The sequence below is a fragment of the Balearica regulorum genome, chromosome 5 (genome assembly GCF_011004875.1).
Source record: "Balearica regulorum gibbericeps isolate bBalReg1 chromosome 5, bBalReg1.pri, whole genome shotgun sequence".
Lineage (NCBI taxonomy): Eukaryota > Metazoa > Chordata > Aves > Gruiformes > Gruidae > Balearica > Balearica regulorum.
The window spans coordinates 38805270-38828558 of NC_046188.1; the positions used below are offsets into that span (position 1 = coordinate 38805270).

A 23289-nucleotide genomic window follows, 5' to 3' on the forward strand; every position below is an offset into this window, starting at 1 on the left:
ACATCTACTGCATCTTCACAGTTCTACTGGTAGAGACATAGAAGTCGTTTCCCAGCAGACACAGACCTCAAGTCTCACATACCAGCCTGCAGTCTGGAACGGTACATCAGACACGGGTGTCTGCCAACAGGAGACTGAGGAGGGTGGAACTGCACCACTGCCAGAAACAGGGCCATTCTATGTGCTGCTGATAAAGGGCAACACTGCACACCATTAATGATTACGTACTGCAGTGGGATTTAAACCTCTGGTTTGTGATCAGGGCCTCATCTCAGCAAATGCTGTAAAAGTACAATAGAAAATACTTAACCCTGCCCTGAGCCTGTGGTCTAATTTGCCTGCCATCAATCATCCAAATAAATGGCAAATACTGAGGGACTTGAATAATAGTCGCGGAATAATTCAACAGCTAGAGCAGAATAAACCTGCTGCTATTAGTTCATATTATGTAAAAGTTTTCTGCCACTTCTACAATTGAGGAAATTGCAATGAGGTTAGTCAGATATCAAAAGAAATTAGGCAACATTCAACAGAAGATATATGAGAACACATGCACGAACACAGCAGACTTTCACAAGGTAGGAGCAACTGAATTTTTTATACAGTGGAGTTGGCATAGGTCTTTCTGAAGAATTGTCTTCGCTACTTTATACATGTTATGATTAGCTGGTACTTCATTTCAACTGGAAGCGATCTGAGCTGACATGGAAGGAGGGAGAAGGAGAGAAGGTACCCATCATCCCACACAGCAGTGACTATCCACTCTGATTGCAAATTCAGAATTTAACATCCGATTCTAATGGAGGCTTCAAAGGAAACTACACTGAAAATAACCTTGTGCTTTAACAGAAGAGAAGCATGCTGATTTTATTAAACACAAAGGTATCACATAGCTATGAGGATCTAAAGTATTCCTAAAGGTGCTCAGGTTCTAAAGTCTGAACAAGGATCAATATTTAAAATATACATACAATAAGACTTGTGGCATCTAAAGACAGGATACATAAAGAAATCTATCAAAAGAGACATGCATACTGGAGATCTTTACCAAAAATTCCTATTAATCTGCCCCTGAAATTTCACAAAGGCTTTGCAGAGAGGAGGTTTGTCCAAAACAGGAAATATTTCAAAAATATAAACAAACCAGTACGAAAAAGTATTTTGGCAGTTTCCAACAGAAAGCATAAAGGTACCTGGAAAACACACTGTGATATACTAACAGAATAAAACAATTAAGGGTTATGTACAGCAAATGGCATTGCCTCAAACTATAGAACGGATGAGATCTATTGAATGGATTATTTTTTGTCAAAATATAAAGAATTAAAGATTCTAATGAATACATAGAGACACTGTATTTTTATTTTTTATTCTCTTTATATTTATAGAGATCTTTAACATTTTGTGTCACGTATAAAGATTGTGTTTGATACCTTGCTGCAATTCAAGAAGGAAGCACCTTCCCTACTGGTACCTGACTGTATCTGCAAAAATTAGTAGTTTACGGGACAGGTATCTATCTGTTCAGTCATCAGAAGGCAGCATGATTAGACAATCCAATTTTCTAAACTGATGTTATAAAGTTTTGAAAGACTAGAAGAATCCTGTGCATGTGGATAAGCATAAGAACGAGTATCACCGATGAAACAGGACCCAAAAATCTGTTCTGCAATGCTTTCCTACTCTGTAGGTATTTTCATATGTGCCTACCTGTGCTGATTTTGGCTGGGATAGAGTTAATTTTCTTCATAGTAGCTGGTATGGGCCTGTTTTGGATTTGTGCTGAAAACAGTGTTGATAACACAGGGATGTCTTCATTACTGCTGAGCTTACACAGAGTCAAGGCCTTTTCTGCTCCTCACACCACCCCACCACCGAGTAGGCTGGGGGTGCACAAGGAGTTGGGAGGGGACACAGTTGGACAGCTGACCCCAACTGACCAAAGGGATATTCCTTACCATATGATATCATGCTCAGCATATAAAGCTGAATTTCTTGTTTTGCTTTGCTTGTGTGCTTGGCTATTAAACTGTCTTTATCTCAACCCACAAGTTTTCTCACTTTTACCCTTTTGATTCTCTCCCCCATCCCACCGGCGGGGGAGTGAGCAACTGGCTGGGCGGTTACCGGCCGGGGTTAAAACATGACACCACCTCACATACAAGTAAACAAAACTTAACCTTTTTGCTTGGTCAATGACATGGCAATTCTTACAACAGTATCACCATAGAATAAATGGCTACATTAGATGTAGGACAAAGACACTACATTTTACATTTTAGCTTTTACTAAATTGAAATCCATATGAACTGGCAGTTTAAAACCCAAAAAGCTTTTTCTCCCAATTCATATGTACTAAACAGTCAATCATTGGAGATTACAATGAAATGTAATCAGATCAGACCGGCACAACTATTCCTACTTGTCTCAAACAGCCCAAAGGATATTGAAAATTAGCTGTTAAAAGTAAGATCAGTGTAGTCTATTAAATCTACTGATTCACTTCTTAAATCAGTTAAACTGCCTCTTCAAAGTACAGGACTGACAGAAGCTGTAAATTCAAGAAAAAAAATGCAGCTCTGCAGACAGGCACAGTGAACAAAAAACGTTCAACTGTTTGCCACACACTTGACTTTTAAGACTTTTGTTAAACAGCTTGCCTGGTGCAAAGGTACCAATAAGGATGTAATGAGACCTTCACTTCTTAATGGTTCAAATGCCTGGCTTGATATTAAGTAAAAGCCGTAATCCTCAGTCAGCCTTAAAATAAAATAAAATTTAAGAAAGAGTTTGAATTCTACTCTTGCAGGATAGTCTTCATGTCACAATAACCAAACAGAAATCTTCAATAATTCATTTAGAGCTATCGGTGCTCAGGCTGAGTTAATTCAAGGTGGTCACTTGCAAAAATGTTTGACTTTAGTCTCTGTTTACCACACGTGAAAGGAGGGATAAGAAAATCCTGTTTACTTTACAGCTCGATGCAATAAATTGTGATGAACACCAGAGAAAGAAATTACTCTAATTCAGAGACGATTATTTCCCATCATTATAGTAAGCAAACCTATTTGCAGATAAAAGATGAGCCAGGGAAGAAATCCTCATGGTTGAAAGATGCAGCAAAAGAAATGCATTAAACCAGTCTGTTTCTGCAAGGGTGTCAAAACAGCTTGAAGACCATAAAAGGTATATTGAGGAACTCTACAATGATGTATAGATGCAGACATACAGAATTAAGGCTAGCACTGACTCTGCTGTCTTGCGTGTGACTGAAAATCTTAACTTTATCATAACACTGATATGGCCTTATTGGTTTTTTTTTACAACTCTTTTCCAGAGCCACCTTTTTGACATCTCATTTGCTTAATATAAACTTAGTGTTACTTTGTTTAGGAATATTTGCAATTAGTGATTCAATAATCTGTCATTTAATAGATTGTGATTAGTGATTTAATCCTCAGATTAAAAAGTAGTATTTTTTCCAACTAGAGAATGTTTAGGTTTTATGTTATTGGTATACAAGCAAGCCAGCAAGCAGCATGCTATGGCCAGAATAAAGGGGTTTAGTTCACTGAGGGAAGAATTCCCGCCCCCCCCCCCCCCAATCATCTAGGGATCTGCTTTTCTTTCGGGCTTTGCTGAAGACTGGCAAAAATTGCAATGATGAAACCAAGAGGTTTTGTTGCTAACTTCAGCGGGAGCCAATACTATTCGTCTATGGCACAATTAATTAACTTATGGTGAACTGGTTTAAGAGACTCTTTCCCCATAAGTTATTTTCCCTTTAATTATGCCAATTCAGCACTATGTAGGGCTGTGCCCCAATCAGAAAAATGAAATAGATTAGGAAAAGAAATACATACTGTTTATGAATGAATCCTATTTAAGCATAAGACTATACAAACACTTGAACAGGCACAGCTGAAGGAATCATTGGGCAGAGAACAGAATTATCTTTAGGTGGCTATGTTATGAAAGATGTGTATCTAGGAACTGCACCACCAATTTGTCTGTGCATCATTTTCCCAATCTGAGGAATGAAAACAAGACTTGCCTCCATCTCAGAGGTGTCAGAGAGTTTAAGTAAGTTTGCAGAGTGCTCTCATAATTTTATGTGAAGATGCTATAATGATACAAATTATTCAGTAAAACCAATTATAGCACTTGGTTAAAACTACATAGTTACACAGCCTTGAATTTTTTAAATAACAAAAAATAACATTAGGCAGATAGACTTCCCTCTAGAATTTAGGGTTTTCTACGATTTCCTCCTAACTGACAAGCAGTTTCCTTTCTTAAAATGACGACTGTTTTAAAAACCACATTAAATGTCAGAGGATAACCCAGTGCCATTTATGCATTACACCTGCAGATCACCCAAGATGGACTTCTCGTTCCAAAGTATTCACAAGCTCTATGGGTAAAGTCAAGAGAACTCATGCATGGGTCATTTACTTTCGGCTTATCTTCTTTTCTTGAGCAAAAATGGAATTCTGAAGCATCCAACATACAAAGAATAGCATGAGTACAATAGTATACCTTCAAAATCAAACATCCAAATTCAGCAAATTCACTTTTAATTAAGCAAGGAAGTACATTTAGGATAGTTTTAATTTCCCTTGTATATGGAAGTTTTATCAAGCTATGGTTAATGTGCCCCAGAAAGAGATACGCTGCTTATTAAGTTTTATCGCTGAATTTACAACTTGGGAGATCCAGCCAAGTTAATAGGACCAAGGAATTTCCCAACTCTGAGTGCTTGATCTTGCCAACTTTGTATCATATTAAACTTTGTGAAGGTATGTCCTAGTTACTGCAGCAGAACCCTCTCAAAGAGGAGCAGCCAGGGACAGACTTTTGGGATGTTTGCAGGCTCCTTTTCAACTATATAAAGGTGAGCTTGGCTGAAGGGGATATGCGATCTTTTACAGTGCAGGAGTGCAGCAGAAGCAAAAAAATGGCATTCTGTAGTTGGTAGGAAGAGCATATGGATTTCCCACAGCACGTGCCTGTCTGGAGCCCACAAAAGCCTGCTGACACCACATAGAAGGTGCATTTCAAACATCTTGCTAGGACTATGAATACTTGGAAGTATGGACAATTTTTTCCACTTTGTCTATATAACATTTGGCACAGTATGTCCTTCTAATAATAATAAAAAGATACTCTAATCAAAAAAGAAAAAGAAGTGAATGAGGATCAAAATATATTAGACCCACGAGTCACACACGGTGTTTTTCCTTCTGAAGAGACCTGAAAAATAAGCTTTTGCAGGTTTCTTACGTGAGAGGAAAAAGCTGTGATGAGATTACCACAACAAGAAATGATCAGCTGCCGCTATGAAACTACTAACAGAACTGTGTGGGCATAAGAAACAACTAGAGGACAATAACGTCAAATTAAACTTAAATCCAGGCCATTAAATAACTACCTTAAAGTAATCACATTCCTTCAACTCAGCAGTCAACCTTATTAAGTAGTCAACCCTCCTGAATGAGTGAGTTAAATCTTCTGCCTCTCACATGCTGCTGCCTCTATCCTGGCCTCGGTTAGTTCAGGACTTTGATTCTTATCTACACTTTCCTGCTGATTTTCCACTCATCTCTCTCCCAGAACTTGCTTGTCAATTTATATGCTGAACCAAAATGCTTTTCTCTGTGTAGAAACTATGGTTTTGGCTAAATGTTAACAAGACAATTTCAACCCTTTCAGCCATAAATATTTTTTTCAGTGACATCAATAGCTACTGTTTGATTTGTGATGTTGGGCAAATTTCTCGTAGGAAAAAAAAAAAATCCTCCTGTTTCTTCTCTGTAGCTAACATCCCTTGTCTATTTGATGAGGATAGTAATATGGGCGTTAGTCCCCTGCTGTATTGCCAAGGACAGTAAAGCTACTTCACAACAATACAGTTGAACGTACAGTAAACAAATAACTTGTGGATAAATCTACCTTTCATTCTATCAGAACCAACAGGCCTTCAAAATCAAACCAGAAAGACTTCTACCTGAGAAGGATCAAGGCATCTATCTAAATTTTTGCAAGAATGAAGAGGAGGTTTTAGAAGGTAAGGTCTGGTGTCTTTCTATGATTGGAGGGTATTTTGGTTTTGAACTGCATTGTGCTTAAAGACTATTTATTTATTTTCATGTTAGAACTGTAAGATGGCACAGTGCAACACTGGCTGTGCGATGACTTGCTGGGAAGATGCCATGAACAAGATGGAGTATTACATATTGAATTGCCAACAGCATTTCCCTCAGCCTCTCAACTTCTCAGTGATGTCTCCCAGCTACACTTGGGCAAAACTGAAGTCTTATCAGATGTATGATGAAGTCAGGGGTTAAAATAGGGAACTTTTCCATTCAATTTTTTAAAGTTTGATTATTTAGTTAAAAAATGTGCAAACTCCACGGTCAGTCTTCACCATCATCTTGCATCTCATTTTTCCATTTGATCAGACAGGCTCTTAGGACAGTGACCCACTCTCTGTTAGCAACTTGCTATTGCAGAGTACATTTGTACAGTATAGTTTGAGCATTAAATAAAGATGGGTAACAATAATTTGAGAAGCAAAGAACATGCAAGAATTGTATAACAATCTTTTAAACTCTTTCAAATTTAGCATGTCCACGTGGGCATCATCTGGAAGTATGCTGGCAGTCACAGAATATTCCAGATAGTGTTTATGAAATTGGCCAAAAAAAAAAGAAAAAAGCTAAGCAAAACAAACGGGAGGATATTCTTGCAAAAAGCCACTTTGCCTGGTTGCTGAGACAAGAGCTTCCTTCAAAACTATCTGTTTGGCTGTATCCTCTTCAGAGGAAGTCAGTGAGAGGAATGTATACAGCCTCAGCTGTGTAGCTATATTCCCATGAACTATACTAAAGTTACTTCAGAGATATTTCATACCAAAGATCTAGCAATTCCCCACTGGGGGCCCATTAGCATGACAGAAGTGCTTAACATTTCCACCTAGTCAGCTGCGTAAGAAAATGTTCCCAATACTGCCTGGTAGAAGCTAGCAGCATCCCTTAGGACAATAAATGAAAGAATTCAGCCATGCTGTGCGGATGCCACTTTCCCTACTCAAACTTCTCCTTTTTTTTGTTTTGTTTTGTGACTGAGACAACACACAGTGCTGGCCCTAACATGGTAAGAGTTGGTCAGTTCCTTTGGGATTACAAAAAAAACCCTACAGGGAGCACGAGCAGGTACAAAAGATTCTATTTTGGAAAGAGGAGAAAGTGTGAGGAGAAGAGATTATTTAGAACAGGCATTTGTACATCCCGATCGTGTTTGCTGTCTGACTGCACTGTTAACTGCCTCACTTCGTTTTACATCTATGAGAAATCAGTGTCGTCTTATGGGATAAGAAAAGTGCAAATACAATACACATGAAAGAAACAGCTCACAGTTAGGGCAAATCCTGTTGTTATAAACATCACCGGGAAAGAATTTACAGGACTATTTAATAGAGATGAATTCCAGAAATAAGACCAGTAAAAAGCCATTTTGGAAATACTTTGTGAACTTTCCTCTGGAGGCTAAGTATCTTTCTTTCTGCAGGAAGTTTTTTCCACCAGAACTCTTCCTGTGCCATACCCATCCCCAAATCCCACCTTCTTGTGTTTCTTTGATCACATTTTAAACTATGGCACACAAGACTTGAGATGTCAAGAAGAAAAGGAGCAAACTATAGCTTGGCTACAGACTGTACAACCACTCAGAATAAAATGCCTAGCACAAACTATTTTAACTAAAATCCTTTCCAATGGCAGTTTCCATTAATGATAAACTAACACCATTCAGTCATTCTCTACAAATTAAGTGATGAGGACTCACAGTGAAATAAAACTCACAAGACTATTTTACATGTGAATAAACCAAAATGCATGAAATTCCACTCATCCCAGACACAACCTGGAGGACAGTCAGAATCTAATGGCGAGGCTGGACAACACACTGACAAGGAAGAGAGCGGGGAAGGGACGGAGTGATTAAAGGGGGTAAGAACAATATCCAACCTCATTTAGTGTCACAACTGTCACTAAGGAGGGATTTTTTCCCCAACATCTTTGTCATCTCTCAAACAGCTCAAGGTATTTAGCCACTAGTATCTTCACAGACAATGAAGTAAATGAATTCAATACGCTAATCTGTTAATTCTTAAACAACAACAGTCAGTAATCCTCTGGTACTGATACTGGCAGCAACAAGATACTTGCAGATTTCAACTACTGGCATTCAGGAATTACCTTCCTTCTGCAGTAGTCTTCATGTCCACACACTTCAATGCATCTATTTAATATTATGACTTACTGTGTTACTGCACTGTTCTTTCCTGAAAAAAACAAGTTTCATTAATTCTGCTGGCACTTATGTCAAATGACCATTAAGTGGGTTGAATCTTTTTTGGAAGAGCTTATTCGAATGCTTCTTTTAAGACAGTAAATAAATATACAGGTTATGTTCCCAAGCCACCTGCTTTTACTTTTTGAACTGTCCTTGAATAAATATTTTAATACTGCAATTACAATGCTTTTTTGCTGTAATTCTCAGGACAAATAGCAACACAACTTTTGACCAGAGCTAATGTTGACCTTTTGTGATTTATCAAATTATGGAGGAACAAAAATTGCCCAATATTCATATATTTTAAGTCAAGAAAGCAGCATTCCCTAGACTGACTATTTGCAGACCTACATACTCCCTCACTTATCCCATGCTGAGTCCAATAGCTTGCAACTAGTTGAAGGAAGAATTTAAAGTTTTACAGTTTTGATATTCTGAATGTCAGAGAACCCATTTTTCTTGCTGTTGTGTTCAAATGATGTTCCCATCTATTAATAACAGACCTTACTTCTAATTTTAGTATCTTTGCAGTAATAAAAAAAAAATCTTCAATAGCTAGCACTTTCTTCTTATGAAGGTATTTATATATAACTAACATTCTTCTTGGTACCTTTAAAAAGATTTAAATCTTTAAGTTTCTTTTCAGGCATTTTCTCAAGACCTAAGTTAATATATTCAGCCTGTTCTGCAACCTATCCCATTTTTAAAGCCCTGTTCAAAATGTGGACACCAGAAGTAGACCCAGTATTTCAGTACCAGCCTCATCAGCCACACTCAGAAATAAATTCACCTATTCCTACCATCTACCTACCATTCCTGGTTATATTCATAAAAACTGAATTAGCTTTTTGTGCCACAGCACCACAGTAGATCAATCTGAATTATTTATTCACTGACTCCTAAATCTTTTCCAGAGTTGCTGCTTTCCATAATGCAGTTTGTTCTGGCCTGCATTGCCAGTTTTTTACACAATAACTTTGGCTACTTTAAAAGATGGCTCATTTAATGGGTCCAGCTTATCAAGCAACACAAACAGCTCTCTGTCCCTGCCTTGCCATACCTTTACTATTTCAATACTTTCGTGTCACTTGCACATCAGCAATGATTTTACAATTTCTTCCATATCACTGAAAAAAGTACTCAATATTGCCCAGATCATAGCATCATGGAATCATTTTGGTTGGAAAAGACCTTTAGGATCATCAAGTCCAGCCATTAATAAGTCCCATATCTCACAGAACACTCAAAAATATCACCTGCCAGCCCAGTGATGATTCCCAGAGAACCATCATTCCCAGATTGAGATCTTCAGTAGCCATTGAAGTCTTCCAAGCATTTTCTTGGAACTCGGCTATAAACCATCAGAGCGTAATAGATGTGAAATAACATCTTGCTTGGTTATTAAGAGCTTTAGAAGTACATCCCTTGTCTCCTCTGATTTGAATGCAAAGGACTTCTTTCTCTAAAAGAAATACATTTTGTGAATGCTGCTACTTTGCCAACATGGTTACTCATGATTTTACACCCTCATTATTTTATTCTTAGTTTGCTGCAACACCATCCTCTTACCCATATCCTTGTAATCTTACTTATGACACAACTGTCTGATGTCCTTAGCATCTTTTATCCATCTTCTCTACTTTAATACTTCTTGTTTACTGTTTCCATAGCAATTCTTCACATTTTTTATTTGTTGTGATATTTCTTTTCCTCTGCCTCCAATTGCCATTGGTTCCCACTGGATATATTTGATTCAAACTTAACTGATTTTTCCATTGTAAAATGTTAATAAATTATTCTTAAAGGTGTTCTTACTTACTTGAAAAACTCTAAACAACAATTATTTATTTTGAGGTCTGATGTAACTGACTGAGGCCAGATTTTTTAGTGTACTAGACCATTAATTTCACAGAAGTACAGAAATCAAGTGCAGAATAAGGAATATTATTTTGCAATTGCATTTAAACCAATGAAAAGGAATGTACTGTGATTATTAAACATCCACGAGAATGTTTTTCAGTCATCACATTAATCGGGTTTTTATCCCCCTCTTTCAAACAATATTTTTGTGCCTTCAAATAAAATACTCTAGGCTTCTGTCACAGGTCAAATGCTTGACATTTTTTACAGTGTGTTCTACAAGGCCCAGCTCAGCAGCAGAACTACATTCACATTAGTACCAGTGTCACTAGTGGACAGAGCAATGATTTATCAGGCAAAGGGGAGCAGCAAGGACTAATTGGCCATAAGAGGACGCATAACCGTGTGAGAGGAATGCATAAACAATGGAGAACACATGCAAAGGTAGCTTGCTCCTCTGGCATGTCCCAAGACAAATGGCATTATTAACAGATCTGAGATACAAGAAATGCAATACAAATCACACATGCAAATTCTTTCTTCCTCAAAATAGTATCCTGGCCAGAAATACTCATATATGATATAAAGTAAATTTTGTATAGTTTGAGAAGATATAATTTAGTAAATTAGAAAGTGAGAAAATGTCTTTATGTTAATTTCCTCACAGTAAATTGATTAAATCTGTGATTACAATTTTTCTCATCACTACCACCACATTGGAGACAAAATGCAGATTGCAACATGTTTGAAATATTGGAAATGTCTTTATCATTTGCAATGTGCCCATAAAGATGTATGCATATAGTAGAAATTATCACATTCTAAAAGAATTCAGTATGTATTCAATATGTACATTTCTGTAAGGACAGTAAGATATTTTTAAAAGTCGTAGGGAAGGCTAATGGACATTTGCATGCATCAGGCAACCATACTTCAAAAGAGCTGGCTTGGTATCCTCAGTAACAGCTGCAGATATAATGCTAATAATATTGTAAAATAAGGCTTTACATATCAAAACAGCAACTTTTTTTTTTTAACTGCCCTTGATCTCTTATCATACCTAATTTAGTAACAGCCACCAGTGTAATCCTCCAACATGACCTATATGTAGAATTAGAATATGTTCTTAAGAACTGTATTTTGGACAAGTTAAAAAAAATAAAGGGGAAAAAAAAATCCAAAACTCTCTAGCCTGGAACACACAGAGTCCACAGAAAAATCCTCTCCTAAATGTCAGCCGTAACTCTGTGATTAGTTAGATTTTGTCCACAAGAATATGGAGGTAACGTTGACTAAAACTGTCACACACTCAGTGTGGAGCCTGCGCATGACTGCTGGTAGTTCCACAAGTTTCAGTGAAGCAAGAAATGAATATGCCTAGTGCTTGCAAGTTGGTGCCCATAGTAAAGTATATATTGAGATTAGAGTTCAAAACAATAATCTGAATCTATTTTCATTATGTAGGAATGCAAATCCATTTGTTTTGTTGAACCGGTCTGCCCTCTATAACACCCAAACACTACTTTGGAAGAATTTCGGCCTAGGAACTCTCTGCAGTTTAGATTAAGAAAAAAATAAGATTGCCTCTGTCATTTCTGTCCATCAGGAAGAAGCCTCATTACCCGAGTAGGCTTGTAACATTTCGTTATGCCAGTTGTATTTTATTACCATTGATTTAGCCATAAAGCTAATGCAATTATGGCCATTTAAATATTATAGTTCAACTATTTACTTATCTTCTGGAGAAAAAGCAAGGCATATCTGAATACAGATCAGTTGATTTTGAGGTTAGGTAGTGAGTTAAGCAGAGAGACGTGGTTCTTTTTACTGCTTGTGGTTCTTCCACATAAATAAATCAAAGCAGCTTTACAGCACATTCTATGGAAAGTGAGAGACACAATAATCCCAGAGGCAATCAGAACTTAATGGATTTGTATGTTTTGAGTTTCCACTGGAGCTTTCCATATGTACTCAGGGATCAAATCTTTTTATTCCCTACACCGTAAACCACAGTTCTTTGTAAAAGGGGGATGGCCCAAATAATGGTAAAACACTATCACAAACCCGGCAGGTAGGTAGATGTTCTGTGAAATTAGGCATGTGAAAATACAAAAGGTAAGTTTCATATTTATTTCAAACAAATGACAAGAGTAATATAATAGAAAGGTTTTATTAGCAAGACCATGTACTGCCATTTGGACACCTAAGTATGAGAGCTATGGGTGCAACCAAACTCTTCAAAGGCTTGTAACAGGAATGTGGTATAGGAAGAAAAAGAAAACCTGCAGTTAGCATAAAGACCATAGAGAGAGATAAAGCATTAGCTGGATATTTGATACAAGTAATTTTAAAATATTAAAAATTATCTTGAATAGCTTTGTTCTTTGTTTCTGGATATAGGGAGGCTTTTTCCAGTTTTCCTAACGTGGCTTTTTGCAGGCCTGAAGATTTATAAAATTCTGGATATTAAACTGGCCAAAACAGCCATTTCGGAGCTCAGTAATGTTTGAAGAAAACGCATTGTTGAGGAAAGCGTGAAATATTTCTCTATAAAATTTTCTGAAATAGTGAAAAAGGAATGGCAGTTGTTTGAAAGATCCACGTAAGTTTCAAGAAGCAAGAAATAACAGAAAGCACATCAAGCACATTGTTCTGTAATTTGGTCTAAAGATCATCAAAACTCATGCAGTAGAAGTGTTGACATATATGTATACACATTCCATCTAAGGACAACACCAGCTCTACATTTATAGACTGGGTTAACCACAGAAATAGCAGGATTTATTTGTAACACTGTATTTGGCACCTGGACATCAAAGTAAAGCTGTGTTCAGAAAGAGCACTGCATGTTCAAAAACCTTTTTTTTTACATAAAACCTTGTTTTTATTGGACATCAGTGAGTCAAAAGCAGATGGCTGATCTAATTTTAGTTAGGGACAGATACAACCCACCAGTGGCCAGGGTAATCAAGGGTAGCCAAGGTTATGAGCCCCAAGCAACAAATTCATTTTACCTCATATTCAGATTCCAGTGTTACAGTGTTCTGTTTTAATTTTTCTTTCAAAGCTGGATCAACCTGCAAGACAAACAAAAATACAACAAAATATTTGCTTTTAAGAATAGCGTTTTTTTAAGAAATCTTACCCTCAAATAAACTAAATATTGGTACATGCAAATCCTCCTCTCCTCTAAATTAGTTTATGTGCTGTTTGTTCAGATACTAGGATGATGAACACAGTACAAGAATTGGGCTGAAAAGAGACAGGTCAACAGTCAAACTTTTCAAATCAAAAAGGAAGCACATTTGTAATTAGCCCTACACTTACATTACCTTAGATACTTAAATCTGTAACTGTTCAGTTGGAAACTGTTAAATTAAACAAAGCCTTAAACAAATGAACCAAGAAAGACCAAGAAAGCGAAAATTGTGATTACATTACAAATTTTTCTCCTGAATGTTGTGTTCAGTGAATAGGTATACAATATAGTCTGGTTTTCAAAGTCTAAGCATGAGTCAAACTTCAATTTTCTGGTGAACACACAGCTCTTTCCTAGTTTTGATTCTTTACTGACAATGGTGGTGATTCCTGCCACCTTTCAGAGAAGTTTGTTCAAAGAACAAATCTATGCACAGAAATGTTAGTGAACCACAGCAGATGCATTCCATGTTTTAATTTCTGAGCCCAGAAAAAGTTATGTTCATCCCTCCCTTTGCATCTGTCATCCACAGGCCTAAGAGTAGAAGCAAGGGGGAAAAAGATAATTAGCATTCTTCATGCTTACAGAAAGTGTTTTATGTTCTCCTCAAGCAGACATCAGCCACATGTACAATATTCAGACATAGTCTTTAGGCTAATCAATTAGAATATCAAATAAATCTACCATGAGAAGACATTCTCATTTTTAGACCTTAAATACAACCACATGTGTAAGGCAACTGGTAATGTGTTTAGTTCCACAGCCCTGGTACACTAGTCCAACTACTAAAGAAAAATTGTTATTCTTAATTTGCTGCTTCTTGATCTGAATGAAAAGGGCTGTTACCCTTGTCACAACCAACCTCAAATGTCTATAAGCAGTCTAGAAAAGAAAAAGGAACACATATTGTAGAATTTGCCTGGTCGACGAGAAGATCCACCTTCAGATTCTGCCCCAACACAGGCAGAGGTACTTAAAATACACACCTACTATCTGTATTGAGGGGAATTCCTCTGAATAGTTTCCCTAGGCTATACTGTTCCCCTTGATTACAGACACTGCCTGCTAGTTAGCATGCAGCCCATGAGACCTCAGTTCCTAAGGATGCTCAGACAGGCAAGTCTAACACCATCTGTGCATGGCCAGAGGTTTGATTTCCCTATCTGATCAGGGATCTGGCCATGGAAATACATGCATTTGCAATCTCCAGGCTCATTACACTTGGGAACTAAGCCAAAACATCTAAAATGGTTGAAGTTTGTAAAGGATACAGCTCCCACCTTCTTTGTAACAAAACCCCCCAAACTTGTAAAACAAGGTGGTGTCTCTGCACTAGCCCTCTACATTAAATAAAAAAATGAAATGCTACATCTCCATACAACTGCCCCTCATCAAAGACAGACTGCCTCTCTCCTCCTGTGACCCAGACCTCCAACAACAGTCATGCTTCATTAGAAGGACGAACCCATCCATCACATGCGCAGAAATGAGAACTCTCTGGGCACCCAGACAGGCTCTGGAGCTTGCTCTCACAGAGATAACAGTGATCATGGACCTCACTGTATTCAGAACTAAATACAAACACTATTTGTTATGCTTGGTGTTCTTGCAATACATGTATGGAACAAGGGGAAATAAATGCTCCAACAAGTAAAGAAGCGAGAGAGTTTTATTTCCTCCTATGTTTTCCCTATATTTAATAATAAGGCACCCAAGATAACATGGTTGGAGCAGCATTTTTACTTAACTAACCACAGCCAGAAATTAACTGACAAAGACAGATCAACATCCCCATTATAAAGTATTATTTTAGCCATTTTTACTGTCTTTGTTTAATGCATGGTGTTCGCATGGCCACATTTGTGTAAGGTAAAGGGAAACAAGCAGGGAAGTTACTGCTGCTTCTCCTCCCTTCCAGGCCCTTCTGTCCTCAGACTTCCTCATGTCTTTATTCTCCTCTGCATGCACAAAGGGAGAAGACTAGCTGAAACTGAGACACAGCATCCTAATATTCATAACTGTTTGATGCTGTAGTTTTAATGTTGACAAAAATGCAGAAATGAAGGAGGCTAGCTGAAATTTCTCAGGAAAAAGTTATCCTGTAAATGAGAAATAAAGAGAAACTGCTTCTTCTTTAGAAGTAGGAATTTTATTCAGCAAATTAACTTACCAAGAAAGAGTAGTTAAACCCTGTTTTGAGGGAAAACTATACATACATCTTGGCAAGCTCTTAATATTTAACATACAGGTACATGAAAGACTTAAGTCCTGCAGAATGCATTATTTTGCTCAAAGTTCCAACAAAAAAAAAAAAAAGGGAGCATTTCCTCTTTACCTTTTTTGTTCCCTACATACTTACCCATGTAGAATAATTTAAACATACTTGTCTCTGCACAGAGATCGAGTCATCTGCACGTTCTAAAGCCTTGGTTGCAAACCCCTGCTTTTCAGTTGCCAAATGGAGACAGACGGGTTACAAATTGTTTTCAGGACTGATACGGCAGTCGGGAAAAAGTATATTATAAAGTTCTCTTTCCACAGTGTTTGTACCATGCTGCGCTATCTTTGCAACATCACAAGAACGAAAAAAGGAAAACAGAACGGTGCTATTTTCATTCTGAAAAGGCAGATAAACATCAATACGAGCCACAATCACAGATCATAACTAGGGAACGCTTAAAATGTGGGCAGAGCCAGGAAAGCGCCCATGCCAAAATGGTAGCTCCTTTATATTGCACATCTGCCACAAGATCCAAATACAAACACATGCATTTTGCTTCCACAGTGACTGCTATGCCAACACACATACTGCCAAATGAGCTAGAACTAGTCAGCTATGTACTGGCAAATGAATCATCAGCTAAATTATGAATACAAATCTCTATTAGTAAATATGATGGGGGCAGCAGACAAAGCCCAAGTGCCATAACAGCCTGGCAGTGTCCTCTGCAGCATCATTTAGGAGGCAAGAAGGAACAGAAAACAATATCCCTTTACCCTAGAGGACTCCATGTCAGGCAAAATCTCATGATGCTCCTTTAAGATCCATTTAAATTCAAGCTTTGTCTCTAAATATGGAATTCAAAGATGTTTCAACTTATCAACAGCATAACTTCATGTTAAATTCTAACTGAAAACCTATTGAAATACTTGATGCAAATATTCAGGCAGCTTTCATGAGATGCTGTCTGCAAGGCTTCAAAACCAATACTGTAAATATACTTTTTCAAGGCTTTACTATTTCTTTTTCAGGGGTGCGGTTGTTAGGTTTTTCTTCCTATATAGCACTTGTGGCAGAAGTTGAACAAAACATTCTCAGAGTATTTTGCACTATACACGCTTATCTCGTATTACATCAATTAAAGTGCAAGGGCAGGTATATGGACCAAAAAAAGGCTTAAGAACAAAGTTTTCAAATTAGAATTTTGTCCCATTTCACACTCCATTGTCCCTTCAGACTTACCCTTACTTAACTTCAAAAGGTTCTCAAAGATACAGACTTTAAAAAAATTCTCAAGTGGTTAAAAGTATTAGGGATTAAGCACAAAAATATCCTTAGAAATCTTAGCAGGCAGCTATTTGAGGTTGCAAGTACCTAAAAATCTTTTAAAAATATGGCTGACACTTCTCATTTTAAGGCTGACATTTCAGTTTTTCAGTTAGAACCTGGACAGAATTTCTAGGTGGGAAAAAAGGTGGACCTCTGGGTGCAGACAAGGGTCATCATTTCAGAGCCAAGCAGGAATACCTGGTGCTTGCAGCCCCTACCAAACCAGGCACTCCTGCAGTGCACCGTGATAAAATGTTGGCCTCCGTACACTCGATTCAGTAAAGGGACATTTTTGTTTGTGACACAAATATTTCTGGTACAAGTTATAAACCTAAATATGCTGCTACTAAAAAAATTCTCCAGTTAATAATTTTGCACTGATCCTCAGGGACCACAGTGACCACAGTTCATTTCAGTTCAGAAGCAAATAATACAGACAGAGAGCAACTGTGAAATTTGTGAATGTCACTAACTTTACCTCCAGGATATGGAAAGGATAGCTCTGCCACAAAGGAACCCAAAGAACACCATCACTATCCCCTTTTGATGTTCAGAGGGCACCTCTCCTATGAAGACAGGGTGAGAGAGTTGGGGTTGTTCAGCCTGGAGAAGAGAAGGCTCCGGGGAGATCTTACAGCAGCCTTCCAGTACCTGAAGGGGGGCTATAGGAAAGCTGGAGAGGGACTGGTTACAAGGGCATGGAGTGATAGGACAAGGGGTAACAGCCTTAAGCTGAAGGAGGGTAGATTTAAATTAGGTATTAGGAAGATATTCTTTACTGTGACGGTGGTGAGACATTGGAACAGGTTGCCCAGAGAGGTGGTAGATGCCCCCTCCCCGGAAACATCCAAGGTCAGGCTGGACGGGGCTCTGAGCAACCTGATCTAGTTGAAGATGTCCCTGCTCATGGCAGGGGGGTTGGACTAGATGACCTTTAAAGGCCCCTTCTGACCCAGACTATTCTATGATTCTATGAAACACAGGAATACAAAGCAAATTAGCAATGTCACTCCTGTTCAGTGTTCAGAGAGGAGGAGCAAATTGATTCACGTTCTAATTTTCAGGGTAACATCCCAGTCGTCCACAATCCACATATGCCTGGATCTGTAATTTAAATATCCCACTTTCACAAGCAGTCTCTCTCTCAGCTATAACCATTATTATTTATTTGTCCACTTACTATTTGCGGCCATGGGGTTTAGGGCAGACAAAGTCTCAAATATATTACATCATCTAAAATTACGGGTTCAATTACTACACAAGAAAACTGTCAGGAGACAACCAAGTCATGAGAAGAGGACTGTGCTTTTAACAGTCTCCTCTCACATAACTCAGTGCAGTACATTGTATACTTGTGTCCAGAGACTGGCATGTACTGACCAAATATTTGCATGCCAAAGTCTTATAAAACTTTCCCTCTAGCAAGCATTTCCAGAAGGCTGTAGAAGATGTTTCTACCCTAAAACCAGTTAGGTATTTTTATTAAAACATGAGTGTCCTTTCCTGTCCTATCCTCCACAACATAATAACCCACTGAGAAAGCTTTTGCTTTTTACTTTGGAAATGGGGAACGACAATGGCTTGAATGTAATGAACACAAATGAAGCTTTTTTTTCTCCATCTGCTCACACTGGCATAAATAGATGTGACACAATTCTCCTGCAATATCCACAACACAGAGAGTCCACAAAATGACTGTTATGTGAAATTCTTCATTTTGTTCTCCCCATCCATTTTTTAAACTTCGAGTAAACCAGAACCGCCAGTTGCGGCTCTCCCAATAGAGTATCTTCTTTGAAAACATTTATCGTATGCCTAACTCATCTAAATGGAAAATCAGCAATCTTGCATAGATCAGTGAACTTTAATCTTCCTTGAGAAGAAAAGACTCCCATAAATTGTTACAAAAGTCTGTTTCATAAACATTCCAAATTGTGGTTTATGAGCAGAGGAGAAGCTGTAGACAAGACAGGATAAATCCCAGGACTCAGGAAGTGCAGTGTAAACTACAGCCGAGTGCCGTTCTACTTAAGGAATTAAAGGAACAAAGCTTGTAAAGGTTGTAAAGTACAATAAAGGTTGTACTTATGCCAAACTCTTCGGCATACAGTCTCTGGTAACAGAGAAGGGCAAGGCAAAACACACCATTTCATGCAACTTCATTCACAACATCCTTTAACTACATTATTTATAATATCTAATACATGAAAAACATTTAGGTAAGGCTACTGCATACGCTTGGATAGGAATACTTCTGAACACTGGGGAGACAGCTGAGACTGGATGCAAAACCTGGCTGTGACTCTTTCCTAAGATTATATTATACAACATAGACAGTTGAACAAAAAAAATATTTCATCCAGCCTCTGACAGAAATCAATGCAGACATTTCCAAAGCAGCAATATAAAAATCTTATTACAGCAGCAGTTCCCAGAGTTACAGTACACGGTGCACCAGTGATCTCTCAAAATCCAAATCTGCTTGCTTCCAGATGGATCAAAAAAAGAATTACAATCCCAAAGTCTGGACCATACCTTTTCACATGATAACACCATGGGAAATGCAATTTATTATTATTAAGTTAAAGGCTAATATGATGACCAAACCATCCCATACTTCAGCAAGCACTTAAGCATATCTAGATTTCTCATATATAAGGTCATCAAAACTAACACGGGTTCTATAGCTTTCAGTTCCAAGAAGAACGTACTCAAGCATTTATTCGATGATTTGTATGCTTTCACATCCAGCTTGATTTGCAGGTGCACATTTATTTATTTGATTTATAAAACATAAATTAGTGCCTTAAACCTTGGCTCTGAGTTTGCTAGCATAAATTTCATTCCACAGTAAAATTCAGTGCAAAACCTGTTCCTTTCAGTGTAAAAAAAAATAAATATTCCAATAGAGAAAAAACCCACCACACTAACAGCAAGACCCTTGGTGTTTTTGAAAGGTCCCTGCAAGGAAAAGCGAATTTTGCTGCATGCATAAGATGAACCAGTTCTAAGTACAGACCCAACCACACCTCTCACCTTAAAGTCTGAACAGCAGAGATCGCCAATACAGGATTCTCAAAGCTGCCATTCCTGGGGTTTGCTACATCTTGGTTTCTCTGCAACCCAATAATACAAAGGGAGGAACTTGCTAAGTATTCTGTGCAGTTTTTCCAAATTTCCTTTTTGTTTTGTTCCAAACAAGAAACAAAAGTGTAAGACCTCCCAAGTGAATTGTATAGAACATGCTGAAGATCCATGGTGTATACTACGCAAGAAAGGCAAGAGTGGTTCAGTCCGATCTACTACCAAAGGATTTAATGCATTTATTTATCATCACAGAAAGTGCTGAAAAGTAAGGCAATAATGTGGGACTTTCCTGTGGGCCAAAATGTGGGACTACTGGTCGTATGAAAAGATTTTTAGCCTGGAACAAGAGTTGCAGAATTTGCTGAGTCAGCCGTTGCAAAACATCAACAGAGAAAACAGCAAGAGGAATGAGACACCTATTTTAAAAACATTAAAAGACAATTTCTCAAGGTGCCTTTGTAAAGTCTCTTTAGTATGCTATACCTGTCCTGCTACAGCCACTGAAACATCGTGAAATACAGGACATAAACTAAACACTCTTAAGAGATCAGTTCAGAAAAAGGACATGTTGCATAAAGCAGTAATTAAAACATTGCTTTTCTTCTCCTCAAAGTGTGGATATAATTTATGAAAAATTAATGAAATCTACTAAAATATTCTAAGTTCTTAAATATCGCTTTCATCATACCTTATCTTACATGTGAGCTCTTTGCAATGCTTTAACAAACCTCTCAAAATTCCTTATAAAGCATCTGCTGTTAAACATAAATATTTGACATTTACATTTTCAAATGTTTTCTGTGTATTTCAGTTAACGCATCACCATGTTATTTAGTTACAATTAATATAGCATTAATGAATATATGCAAAAGGAAAGTCCAGTTCTAATATGAAAAATATCGAACTCCTGCATTCAGAATCATGTGAACTTTATTGGCAAAAGCTTTTACTTTGAATAAAAGCTGCACAAATACAAAAGGAACTTTCATAAGAGTACTGAACAATGATTTGCTATATACAAATTATAGGGTTACTTGGTTCCATCTGCACCAACTTTCTTAGAGTAATGGACATGCTACTGAAAGCATACCTAAGGTATACACGTAAGGAGTCACACAGAGTATGAGTTTGACACACCAGTATTTAGGGAAAAAAAATCCTCTTTTTGCCTCTAAATGGAAGATAGTTGATAGCTGGACAAAATAAATACAAAATACAACTTTTGGATGCAACTCCTGCAGAGTCAACATTTTTTAATCATATTTTTTAAAGATTGCTTTTTAATGGCTATGTGCCTACTATGCAAATTAAAGCTGGAAAATGAGTGCAAATATAGTATAAGCTTTTCCTTATTGTTCCCTTAGTCATATTCTAACTCTAGACAGAATCAACCTCTTTGTGGTAACTCCAAAAAACAGAAAGGTCACTTATGTTTCTGTTAAAAGCAAGTAACTTCAAGAAAAAAACTTGTGCATTGGCAGCTGAAGCCCGCATGGAGCAGCCTATGCTCCTCTCATCTTAATCTTTTACTTGCTGTACTAGCGGTCAGAAGAGGATTGGAGAGGGTATCCTCTTTAGCTCTGTACTTCAGCAGAAATACCCATGTTCAGGTGTTCACTGACTGTTCAGTTAGGCTCATCCTGGTAGCAGCTTACTTTAACAATATAGCAAAACCAAAGGCACCATGCAATAACTAAACCACTATCTTTTGCTTGGTGTATCAGTTCAGAAACACAAAGGAATTCATTTAAAGAGAAAAGTCTAACCATCTCCTAGGAGACCAAAACTTAAAGCTTCAATAAAACAACAAGACCCCTCCAAAAAACCCCAAACCCAAAAATCCCCAACCAACCAACCTTCTCAGGTAGGAACAGAGACAGTCTGATTCTTCAAATGTCATATAAACACATAATACAGTTAAAAGAATGCACAAGCACACTTACAGATTAGGAATGCTTTCCTTAATCAAACTTAAACACATATAAATATACATGCATTTTTTTTGTTTTCTAAATGTATAAGTTAATGCCTAAGCACTGCCTTGAGCTATGTGAAAATGTATTTGCTACCCTTATACAAACAAGTCCAGCTTTCACAAACCAACAGCAAGAAAATTTACATTAAATTTTTTGCTGACTAAAAATACTCAGTAATATAAAACAAAACAAAAAAATCTGGTTTTTTAACCCTAAAACTTGTTTTAATTATGTTTTAAAATGTCTTTGTGATTTATAATACAATTCTCAAACCTTTCTGTAAGTACTGAAACAATTTTTGACCTTTTTATGTCTATTTGAACAGAAATAATTTTCAGAATTCAGAGTAAACTTATCAAAATTGTTTTTGTTGTTCTGACACTGTGTTTCTACAAATATATTATGCATTGAGAAACGTCTCAACTACCAAATTCTAATAAGTGCCATCTTAAATCTGCATGTGTTAAAGGAATTAACACTTTTCATTCTATGGTTCACATAGCATTTAAGTGAAAATACTTTCCACACTGACATCTAGTGAAGTTTTACAGTAAGAAGAAAAGTCTATTCTAATACTTTGCACTTACAAAAAGCTTTTCATCTTCCAAATTACCTGTATTTTAGATCACTAGAATTTGCAACACATTTGTACATCATGCACTATTTTCTTTTGAAAGCTATTTTGCCACTATTTTTAATAAATAACACGTTAACCTGCCAAAGGCTTAGACATTCTGATGGGCACATTAGAGAAAGTTATAATGATAAGATGTGGTGTAATTAAATTTAAAATATGACTAGCAAAGTGACTGTTTTTCTATTACGCCAGATGAAAATTTTCAGTTCTGATTTCCCACTAAGTGTTCTGATCAATTGGATCTTGTTGCCTAAGGTATTGTTTCAAGTGTAATGTATCTATTTATAGCAAAGAAAAATATAAAAGAAACACATCATATTCAAGAGTATTAAAAATATTGTAACACTCAACAACATCTATGCAGAAACAGATCCCTACGCCCTCCGGCTATTATTGTACTTATAAGGGCTAAACATCCACAAAACAATTCTACAAAATGCAGTGGGAATTATCAATGAAAAAGATTTTAATTCATACATTTCAGATATTAATAAGACAAGTCATGTCTCTTCTCTATGCAGTAGCCAGAAAGCTTGTATTTCTACATTCTCTCTGTAATCAATTAAGAAAGAGGTTCCTCTAGGAATACCTAAATAAGTCCCCTGCTCTGAATCATCCCAGAGCT

At 37.2% G+C, this 23289-nt stretch overlaps 1 protein-coding gene across 1 annotated transcript in view; it reads right to left on the reverse strand.

Moving 5' to 3' along the window:
- COX16 (cytochrome c oxidase assembly factor COX16) overlaps window positions 1–23289 on the reverse strand; it is a 48687-nt gene that overhangs the window by 1154 nt on the left and 24244 nt on the right. Inside the window, exon 3 of the mRNA XM_075754273.1 lies at window positions 13230–13292. Coding sequence (XP_075610388.1) covers window positions 13230–13292 — 63 coding nt within the window. The remainder of the gene's footprint in view (window positions 1–13229; window positions 13293–23289) is intronic.